Here is an 11894-nt window from a genome sequence, read left to right as displayed (position 1 = left end):
ACGTTATGTGTATTACAGTAAGATCATGTAACTGGGGAGTCTGTTAATCGACTAGGCCTATGGGCCTCTCTTTCATCAAGAATATTGTTCTGGTATACATCAAACCCTGACACATCCTAAAATGACCATAGCAGCTAACGTAATCATCCAAACACAAAAATAATGCAAAGGATTGTACAAGCTCTGCTATTCTTATCTAGGTCTAAAATTTTCTCAAAATGAGAATCGTATGTGGACAACAGAACATATGTCAGATTTTACAAGTTTTCTATTATCAATGTCACAGTAAAAGGTACGTTCAGTGAGAGATGGCAGGAATGCCTACTTGGCTCTGTTCACACTATTGGATACCCACACCTGGGAACAAATAATAAAAGATCCATCACAAACGTTTTAAAATTATTTATTTCATATTAGCTATCGGTAATATCAGAGAGGCACATATTTCTCTATCAACAAACCACAGCTGTCCAGTATTGTCCACAAAGCCCTGTCCCCTTCAGTGTCTCTCGGCATAGGAGAGGTGACGAGGACGTTAACGTGGTGACCGGACGACAAACATGGCGATATAAGACACAGTATGAATGTGTAAAACATGGTAATTAAATGTTACATCCATAGCAAACAACAACATCCAGGACATTGTCACAGGGCTGACCAACAGTTGATATTGTCTGTTCTTAAATGTTGATTATTCCATCAAAATGTATGCGTTATGAATATTCATCGTTCTATTAAAGTGCATCTGTAACGAATATTCAAAATTCCGTCAAAATGCATGAGTAATGAATATTCATTCCCTCAAAATGCATGTGAAATAACCCTGAGATTTCAACATTAAGAAGGCCTATAACTATATATACAAAAGTGGTGCAGCAACACAGGTTATTGAGCAATATTGAAATCACAGTGAACTTTGTTGGAATTAATGCATATTTAGATTGTACATCTCATTTATGAAGATTTACACATTTTTACTTTTTGTTTTTGAGCTTGTGATCTTTCAACTGTGATATTATACTATTCTGTCCAATTCCATATATTTGAGATTTACTTGGAAGACTACATGTATAATATGTATGGAGTTTCTATAGACCTAGTAATGTAATATTTGTGGGTGTTTATTGGTCAGCTCTGTAAGAATGTCCTATCTATCTCTACACAGGGTAACCACAGTTGGTCAGTGTGACCTTGTCAGGTCAGTCTGACTTTAAAATGACCAGTCAGTTTGACCTTTTCTAGCCGCTCTTACCTTGACCAGTCAGCTCAAGTTCACATCTGGTCAATTGACAACTAAATGCAGAAACTTTAACAAATTGATGAATATGTATGTAAATGAATCGCTGGTGAAGTCAGATGAAAAAGCAGTTGTTACAAGCGAAATATGGTTAAAATAAAAATTGAAAAAATAAGTGAAAACAATGTGTTTTAACAATAGAAAAATCAATATTTCAAACATAAATTACATTCACTGCATATTTTCTTGGTGTATATAACATATTTTGGAAAACAATTTTTAATTCCATCACTGAAGTTGCAAGGAGCAACAAAATAAACAGCTTAGAGCATAAAAATAGATTTTGAATTCTTCTTCTTCCAGATCTAGAGTCAGACTCAAAGGGTTGAGTGCATTTGACTCTGGGAATTACATTGAATTTAAATATTTTATCTTAAAATTAAAATTAATCTAGCCTGTAAGTTATCTAGATAGACCTGAAAAATCATTAGGTTCGTCTTATGTTGTCAAATTAATCTTATACTGACAATCAAATTGCACTGGTCTTTGAACAATTTTTGTTTTCTTTGTTCATTCGAGATCAATGTTATAGTGACTTAACATACAATGTTTCATGGACGTCCTTTTAACAGTTGAATAGATGTCAAGTGTTTGTTTTTATTACATCAACATTTCAAGGAAAGGGACATAATTTCAAATTGTAAACAAAATTAACATAACCAGTAGTACTACTGAAATTAAAAGGCATAGCACCAGAAACAAATTGGTTGAGTTTAATTTTAATTTATACTGGTAAATATATTATAAAATGACATAAATATATCTATACAATGTATACAGCCTTTATATATAACTCTGCAAATTTGTTTTCTTATTTTACAAACACACAAAAAACAATACAACATAAACCTATTGACAGAAGTGACACGAACATGTACACATAAAAATGCACCACAAAAATGGTTACCAGGGTAACAGAACAGCATCATTTTATGAGCATCACATATTGGGGATAGTAAAAATTTACAGAGATTTTCATCTCCACTAAAGTAAAGTAAACCACACTTCATAATAAAAATGTTTTCAAATATAGAATGAATGACTTTTAAAACAATTCTGAGATACATTTTAGCAGTCGTTACACATAGATACATGTAAAGAAATAACATTAAGTTTCTTTATGTGAAACGTTGGTTACATACATCCTTAAATAATACCACATGAATATATCGTGTGTATCACACTTGTAACACTCAGTTATCTCATCAATGTCGATTCTCTGGTTTACAATGCCCTTCTAATTTAGACACAAATGTTCACTGTACTTTTCTGTTAAAGCTAATTCTGTTCACCTGAGTATTAACTTGTCTTAAATTTGTTTGGAAGCATTTTACGGTGCCAAATGGCTATTGGGTTATTAAGTAGAAACAAAGAGTTTTCTCCCCTTATCATTTGTCCTGACATTTCTTTTTCTTTCTGTTCAGAATGAAACTACATGCATTAAATGCATTTCTTGATAAGGTTGTGACGAAAACTAATTTTACTTGTATATAATCCTGACAGTATAAAAATCTAGACACTATGAAGTCTTTGACTGACCTGACTTAATTAGCAAGCAATAAATTACATGCTGGCGATATCCGTCTCTCTGGACTGGCTATAGACTGTATAGGGGATCCTAATGTCAAATAGATGATACAATTTGACCTTTCTCGCATTAAAACATAAGGGAGGCCCTGTCATGACAAATATACCAATAGAATTCAAACATTTGAGGATCCCAAACAGTAAAACAGAAGCTTAATTGCGTATTTGATGAGAATTTGGAGATCATGCAGCATCAACACATGTATGTATACTACACTGACCATAATAAAACGGCTTTAAAGCTAAACAATGAATGTTGTACATGTTTTGACTACAGCAGTGTGATTGTTTCTGATCACATCCTGATTTTAATCAGGTGATTGAGTAACTGGTGTCTAGAATACAAGCAAATCTCCCATAACCTGGTTATACAGAACACTTGGGATATTCACTTGTTCAGGTAATCAAAGTTTTTTCATTTTCATTTTATGATATCTGATTTTTCCATCTCTCTTCACTTCAGTTTGAACAGCAGTTTCTGAAGAGCCTCTTTTTGTTAAAACAGAATGTGAACACAACTAGCGCCACCTATGGGGAGTCTGTGTGTATAACATCCTGGGCCAGCTCTATCTGTATGCTGAGCTTATATAATCCAGCTTTACTCACCGGTAAGTGACAACATTCTCCAGATATACTGACCATTAGTGACTGTATATTGGCCGGTTAAGTAAGGCTATCTATGACGAGATATTAATAGGCACTAATGTTGTGATCACAAGACAATAGATTTATTCCATCCCCCTGTAAGTTTGTGGAACAACTCCTCATTTAAGGTCTGGTTTTTGTCCTGTGATCTCATTGATAAGAATATATAGCCTCCTATGTATTCGTGAACCACTTTGCAGTCAGCATTTAAACATGAAAATGTTAGCCGCTCTCCCTCAAAGTCCAGAAACACTTGTTTCACTTCCCAGTTGACGTGCCAGTTTTTCAGTGTGTTGTAGCGCCAGGTCTTCAGTGAGTCTCCTGATGATACATCCATTCTGATGATTCTGTTGTAAGCTACTCCCAGCAACTCCTGTAAAATATTAATTGTCAATTTGGATTATATTCATATGACTCCCTTTTCTAACATAAGTATACCATTCAATTGGATACACCACAATTTACATTCTATCTATATATATTTTTTTTTTAAACTTGATATTCTTTGTAACTGTTTAAGAATTAAATGTTTCCTACAAAATAAGAATCTCAAACTGTTCATTTGCAAAGATTTCCAGATAAAGAATTTCAAAGAATTACTATAATTTGATGTACAAATAGTGTCCTTCTGACTTTTACTGGCAGACCAATTCTTACCATCTCATGTGTATCTGTCTTCATGAATAAAGTCATCTTCTGATAGCTAGAAGACACTGAATGCAGGTTTCCACAAAAACTGGTTTGAAATTTGCTAAGAATCATACAATACACATGCAATGGCAAGAATTGATCCTTGGCCAGATTTAGTCACTGACCATGGTCCTTGGCCAGATTTGGTCACTGACCATGGTCCTTGGCCCAGATTTGGTCACTGACCATGGTCCTTGGCCAGATTTGGTCACTGACCAGTTACAACTATACATTGATTTGTCTTACCTCTTTCTTGGCACCTTTCTGTTTGATAATGAAGTAAGTTATACCAAAGTCTGGGAGGGCCTGCCAAGCCTTGATGAAGGCCATCTTAGCGTCAATCAAGTTCAGATTCTGTACGTTAGCATGGGCCTCCAGTATTCTCTGTTGTAGCTGTAAATACATATAAACATATATGAACAGTGTGACTTCATAGACAATATGTAACATCACATCAAAACAAGAATTCTATGGAAGTGGATGTGTCGCCTGCACAGCATCACAAAAAATAGTTATTTACAGTTGAAAATATTGTTAATAATTTAGGTGAAGAAATAAAGTTCCATAACTCTTGCAAATATTGATAGATTTTGAACTCATTGATATAAAGCAATATACCAAATTTGGTTGGAATCGGACAATAAATACTAATGTTTTCAAGCGGAAGCCATGTTTCGACTATTTTAAGGTCCCGTAACTCTTGCAAATATTGACAGATTTTGACCAGTATCGAACCCATCTAAGATCTCATTAATATAAAGCAACATACCAAATATGGTTGAAACTGGACAATAAATATTTAAGTTGTCAAGCGGAAACCATGGATTTTTCTGTTTTGATGATTTTAAAGTCCGGTAACTCTTGAAAATATTGACAGATTTTGACCATTATTGAGCTCATCCAAGATCTCATTGATATAAAACAATTTATGAAATTTGGTTGAAATTGGACGATAAATATTTAAGTTAACGAGCGGAAACAATGGATTTTTCTGTTTTGACGATTTTAAAGTTCCGTAACTCTTGCAAATATTGACGGATTTTGATCATAATCGAACTCATTTGAGAACTCATTCATATAAAACAATTTATGGAATTTGGTTGAAATTGGACGATAAATATTTAAGTTATCGAGCGGAAACCATGGATTTTTTCTGTTTTGACGATTTTAAAGTCCCGTTACTCTTGCAAATATTGACGGATTTTGACCATTATTGTACTCATCCGAGATCTCCTTAATATAAAGCTATATACCAAATTTAGTTGAAATCGGACAATAAATACTTCAGTTATCGCACAGAAACCGTTTCCCGGACACCGACGCCGACATAGTGATACATAAGTGTCGCTCTTGCGTTGCAGGCGACACAACAAAAGGACAGACCTGATACAACAGGTATCACTGTGATCATTGTTTTAAAATGATCAACACAATATTACAAAAGATATGAAATATTATATCAAAAGATATCTCTTACAAACACTTACCTGTTTTGACTTTATCTTCTTATAAAAGCGAGGTGCGACAAAGTCCTCTGAGTTGATGTCTACTTGGATCGTAGGGGAGGTTCCAGGCTGAGATGACAGGTGCTGTCGACTCAGCATCGTCTTCAGATTCTGGACCTCGGTCTCATATGAACTATCGGCCATCGTCTTCCCCTGGGAGGCAAGCTTACAGGCTGCCATCCATTTACAGTATTGCTCTTCCTGTTAACACATCAACAGTATACAGTCAATAAAGTAAAAAAATAACAGGTAACTGGAATTATTTACACAATGGCCTAATTATTCTTGGGTCACTTCCACTGGTATTTAAAGTTATCTTGAGTGTACATTATATATTCAAATTAAAAGATAATGAAGGTGTCAGGATCATGAAAAGAACAGATAGATATAAGGACAAAATGCTTATTGAAAACAGTAGTTTCAGTATGTTTCTAATTTTACTAAGTCAAGGTTCAAGCTTTCTGTCTGTGTGAAACAAATCTTACCATTTTTATATCCAGATAATAAATGGATACTACCACATATAGCAGTAAAGGAACCATGTTATCAAGTCTTTTGAATACATCTGTTTAATCATTTTATCAACTTAATGTAGTATCAAGCATGAGCAAAAATACACTTTGTACTAAATTGGAACATGCTCTTATAACCAAATCTGGTCAGCTTATAAGATATTTCCTACAACATACCATATCAAACCGAAGCCAAACTTCAGACATGCCATCAGATTCAGGTACAAACAGTTTCATGCCATACTTTTTCGAAGATATATTTAGATCTGGATGACTTTCACATCCTGCAATAGTCAGAAATTATTGATATAATCATACAAATCTTTAAACAAATGTTATTGTAGTTTTGAACTTTAAGCAACATCAGATACTCTTTTACCTTTTTTTTAAAAATAAAATTGATACAATTAATGTATACATACAAATATCAAATTCAAATTTGTTTGAACATTAATTCCGGTAAAATCTTTCAACTTATGATTTCAAAGGAAACTGAGTAAAGTTACACAAGTAAAATTAAATTTTACCTTTTGTGGTAAAACCTTTATACTTATTTTTTCTATTGAAATAGAGAAAATTTAAACAAGTGATATAAAATTGTACCTTTTGTGTTGATTCTCATGAATGGTACGCCTTGTGAATCGCCTCGACTCTTGTAAAAGGCTATGTGTGTGTCCTTGAAGGTACAAAAAGCCCTGTTGTAACTCTTACGCAGCGCTAACTTCTTTGGTCTGGAACAGATTAAACATAAATGTTATTTTGGTTTGTTGTTGGTATCCACAACATAATATATACCAGGTATACTATAAAACACTTATAACAAACCTCTGGAGACTAACAAAATCACTTTGTATAAGAATAGTTACAGACATCTTATAGGAACCCCGAGGGGCAATAAAAATCACTACATTATAACCATGAATTCTTTGTAAGCATGTTCATAATAACTGTGTTTTACTGTATATTGCTGTAATATCTTTATTTCCTTACTTAAGGAACTTGATTTCGTCACTAAGTTCAGGGATGGCGGTGATGTCCCCAGGTGAAGATAACATGGATCCCTCCAATGACTCCTCTAAGTTTGTAAGGTCAGCATCTATATCGTCTGTGTCCAGGGAATGGCCGCCGTTGTCCATGGAGTCGTTAGGCTGAGGTTGACTCACTTGTGTCTGGATTTGCAGCTGTAATATAATAAAATGTTTTGTTATACAATTTGTTACAAGACTGGAGGAGTTATCTCCCTTATATTGAAGAATGCAAAATACATCACCACATATAGTTTTACAGGTGGGGAACAGGGCATATAAAAACTACAAAATGAACATATGAGTTTTAATCTTCACATATTGTAGAGACTTGCCTCTTCCCTTTGTGTCAGAATAAGTATGGTATTAGACACTCACCTAACACAATTTACAACCATCATCTGTTATATGACAAACAGATCGTGTGTCTACAAAGAATTTTTATTTCAATTTCCAGCATAAACAAACCACATGTTGTGACCAGACTTCACTTATTTACAAACTATGATGCACCACTTGCCTCTGACAGACATTAAAATCTGTTGCCAAGGCAACCTCTGACAGGCGTTTGTTACCGTGGTAACTAAATGATCATGTACCTGTAGTGCTGCAAACATCATCATTTCCTCCTCGGTACAGTCCACTTCCTCTGACAAGATATTCCACTTGGCCTGTTCATAGATCTGGTTAATCCGTACAGAATCATACTGCAATTAACAAAGGTCAAGGTTACCAGATACACCCACACAAAAGTCAAGGCAAATTACATTCAAGGTTGAGCATTTCCTTTTAAATATGCAACTGGTTCTCTTCAAAATTGTTTGAGCAAACAACTTTATTCATTAAAATTAAGTAATATTTGTTATTGAAAACATGGCTTTGGTATTATCTATTTCTATTGTAGAGGGTACCATATGTATTTTGAACAAATTTACGTAACAGTATTACTGCCTATTAATACTGTGGAATAGATTATTGTTAGGAACTTTTCAATAGCAAATTACAAGAATTATTCCACAGTTGAAGGTGAAACTCAAGTCTTGTACTGTATTCTTTTTATGGATTTTACATCTAACCTGAAAGCTAAATGAGCTAGCACATTACAGTACACATTAGCTACTTTAAAGTAAATCCATGAAAGGTTGTCGAGGGTGGGGGAGGTATTATAATGTGTGGGAGTTATGAGGAGGGCTTGTATTATTGGTACTGGCACCTGTATGTATCAGTGGGGAGGATTTATCTTTGTGTGTGGTATATAGCTTACTCTATTTATAACATATAATGTAGTTTGATCTGTAGCTTTGATACACAAATGTAATCAAATTTTGAGTATTTATGTTTCTTTTGTGATAAATGTATCTTGGAAATGTAGTTAAAAGAAGGTAAAGGTTTGCTTGGAAATATTTCTTAATTGAGTGCAATGTGTATTAACAAAGTTCACTAATGAAGTGCAATGCATGTTCTTGAACTTAATCCTAGGAGTTTAGCCCTCAAAACAGATATATCTGTACACAGTAAACAGGCTTTTTAACATAGCACGGCTCATGAAAACATCAGAAGGGCTACACTAGACTCATCAAAGGAAAACACAGCACATAGGCAGTATTCACTATGATGAGGCACACATAACTGGATGGAGTTCAATGACTGAGACGATGTGGAGAGAAACACGATGTCCGAATACAGAGGAGCACAGTGATCTGTAGTGAGGTGGAGGGCTAAGTGGGTTGGGTTGAAGTGTGGAGGGTGGCTGGAAGGCAATAGGTGGGTGCAAGCTAGGTGTCAATGAATGTCTAACTATTCAAACTTTAAATTTTCAATATTTGATGTCCTTTTGAAAGTTACATTCATCTAAGGATGGGTCGAGTTTTGGTGACAGAGAATAGTGATTCAAAGAAAAACAACCCATTCAACCTACGCTCAATACATGGTAGTATCATTTATGTAGGGCTTATACATCAGAATCGATCCTTAAACCAAAAGTGAAGGATTACAGGCAGAATATATGATGCTTTATCCACTTCACTACTGTAGATCTAGCAGTCTTTCCAAGTATAGATTGAGGTAAATAACACTACATGTATTTAGAGGAAATTAAATCAAGTCCATTCTTGTGTCAAAAATACGTTCTCATCAGCCAAAATCAACAGATTCCAAAAATACAGATGCTAGCCATTATCTTATCTAGATCGCATAAAAACACGATTCTGCCAATGTTGTAGCTAGAAACACAGCTTAATAGGAATGAAATTAAACCTGTTTGATACCCAAAATACCTTCTTATAAGCCAAAATCAACACCCTTCAAAAACATCAGAACTCTCTATCTCATAACCTGATACTGTTCTGGTTAAACAGGGCCATCTTCATTACACTTCTACAATGACACATGTACTTTTTCAAAATCTAGGTCTTCCAAAACATCATGGTACTGTTTTATCGTAATTGAAACTAATTTTATTTCTGTTCTACTGAAAGAAGGGTCCTATTCATAGTGTACTTCGTGTAACAGGCACACATAGGGAAACAATGGGCACAAATAGTTGCATATGTATAGGCCTTCATTTCATGTTTTGTCTTTCTGATAATGCAGGTCATCCCTCTAACACCTTGCTACAATCATACATTTCATTTTGATTCTAATTAGCTATACTGTGACAGTGTTACGTTTAACCTATTGATCAAACCTGGATACATACAATGATTAAGGGTACAACTGTAGCTAATTTCACCTCCTATTACATTTGTTTGTGAACTATCTGTCTGCTAAATCTCTATTGCATGACAAGCAGAAAGCTACAATCCATTTGTGCACTCTAGTAAAATTGAGGTTTACTTCTGAGTCAATATTGAAACTGGAACAGCCTTCAAACATTCATTTGTACTAATTTCTTATTGAATTCTACATGTTTATTCATGTATACTAAACCTAACACCGTTTCAAAAGAACTTTAACTTTTGAAATGTATAATGAGTGTTTGAAGTTTACAAATTACCGTTAAAGCCTTATTGTCTATGCACCAATTTTTAACTTTAACATGACTCAATACTCAGGTGATGCTCTGATGCAGAAAAAGATGGATGGATACGAATCAGAGTACAAAAATATTTTTTGATGATCTGTCAGAAGTCATGTACAATTTCAGTTCTGCTACCTGGTAATTACCAACAGTTATGCAAGGCTTTGGCTGTGATGCAACAGAGTACCAGGAGAAAAGGCAAAGACCTATGAATATATAAGTACAAGGCAACAAACACTCATCAAATTCCCACCAACAAGTGGAAGAATGTCAGACACCTAGAAACTATTTTGGTGAGAATGTTTTTCCAAAAGATTATAACACAAAATCAATTTTCTTTCAAATAAAAATTTAAACGCATCCGTAACCAGGTCAACATTATTTTTAAACAACCACAACAAAAACCACATTATACAACTTGAAGCTTTAGAACATTCCGGATACAAACGAACTCAAGTGATCCTCAAGTTATTTGTGAGACCTCGGATGTCTATCACAACAACAACATAAGTATATATATCTGAATTGCCGAGTTTCCTGTCCACCTCCTTATAAATAAGTACATTAAAATATTACCAACACTGTGCTGTCAGTCATCATCAACCAGTGGTTTTTATACATTTTACTTTAAATTGGTAAATTAATACAGTTGTACATTCAATCAGGATGTACTTAGACCAGAGTTTTGCTAAGTTTATCATCCAATCAACAGTCAAAGATCTTATTTTCAAATTCTGTATGTTTGTGCTGTAGCTAATGACTTGCTCAATAATGAATCATTACAATCCAATTAAAAGGCAACTAGACGACTATTTCTATTCTTTTATTCTATTTTTTCCAATACAATCATTTAATTTTATTTCGTCCAATATTTTTTTTTCTCATTTTATGACAAAATTGGTATCTTCTACAGAAAAAAAATGATGAGGAACAATCTTGTGAAATGATGAGCTAAAATGCTTGACCAAATGTATTTATATATAGAATCCAATGTAAGTGTATACAGACTTTAAGCTACGGTTTGGGTCAGTGTGTTGCCTGCTGCCTCCAATTATATGTAGGTTTGTGTATATCTGAAGTGCATGCATGCATGTCCTACTCTCTTTGACCTTTGACCCCAATTCAGCACACATTTGGCACAATGCCAAGCCCAGCAGCCCGAGCCAAAATGCTATGTGTTACTATCACTGTAATTCAGTTTCCAAACGTTCACAAACTGGTGTTGGAGTTTCACCATTAGCAAATACTTCTAGTGTAAATAATGCAATTATTTTAAAATCTATTTTTAGGTCTTCGTTAAATACCTCCAACAAACTGCATTGTTTTTTTGTTTTTAGAATAGAATTATATTGTTTGCATTAAAACTGATTTTTATCCCTAGCTGATGGAACCATTCTGACAACCTCACTATTATACACACATAAAATACACCAGTGTTTTGACTATAAATGTATTTATCTCAATTACATCCCACGTCAAAGTTAAACCTCTATCCGACCTCGGTGTCTATCCTGGTGGCATCTTCTACCAGCACAGGGTTTTAATGAGAAATGTACATTAGGTAATTTGGTTAATGAATTCCATCCTTTCCTTCAGTCTATAGCTAATGGATGT

General features: G+C 34.3%; 1 protein-coding gene across 2 annotated transcripts in view; it reads right to left on the bottom strand.

Moving 5' to 3' along the window:
• Window positions 1-387: 387 nt before the first annotated feature.
• Window positions 388-11894, bottom strand: part of LOC138318360 (fermitin family homolog 2-like) — a 39173-nt gene continuing 27666 nt past the window's right edge. For both annotated transcript variants that reach the window (XM_069260654.1, XM_069260653.1), the window contains exons 7-13: window positions 7861-7968; window positions 7227-7417; window positions 6840-6967; window positions 6414-6520; window positions 5707-5925; window positions 4466-4612; window positions 388-3902 (exon numbers count right to left, since the gene is read on the bottom strand). In XM_069260654.1, coding sequence (XP_069116755.1) covers window positions 3597-3902; window positions 4466-4612; window positions 5707-5925; window positions 6414-6520; window positions 6840-6967; window positions 7227-7417; window positions 7861-7968 — 1206 coding nt within the window. In that variant the 3' untranslated portion in view covers window positions 388-3596. The remainder of the gene's footprint in view (window positions 3903-4465; window positions 4613-5706; window positions 5926-6413; window positions 6521-6839; window positions 6968-7226; window positions 7418-7860; window positions 7969-11894) is intronic.

This window comes from Argopecten irradians, chromosome 3, assembly GCF_041381155.1.
Source record: "Argopecten irradians isolate NY chromosome 3, Ai_NY, whole genome shotgun sequence".
Taxonomy (NCBI): Eukaryota; Metazoa; Mollusca; class Bivalvia; order Pectinida; family Pectinidae; genus Argopecten; species Argopecten irradians.
This window is presented reverse-complemented; position numbering and strand designations above follow the sequence as displayed.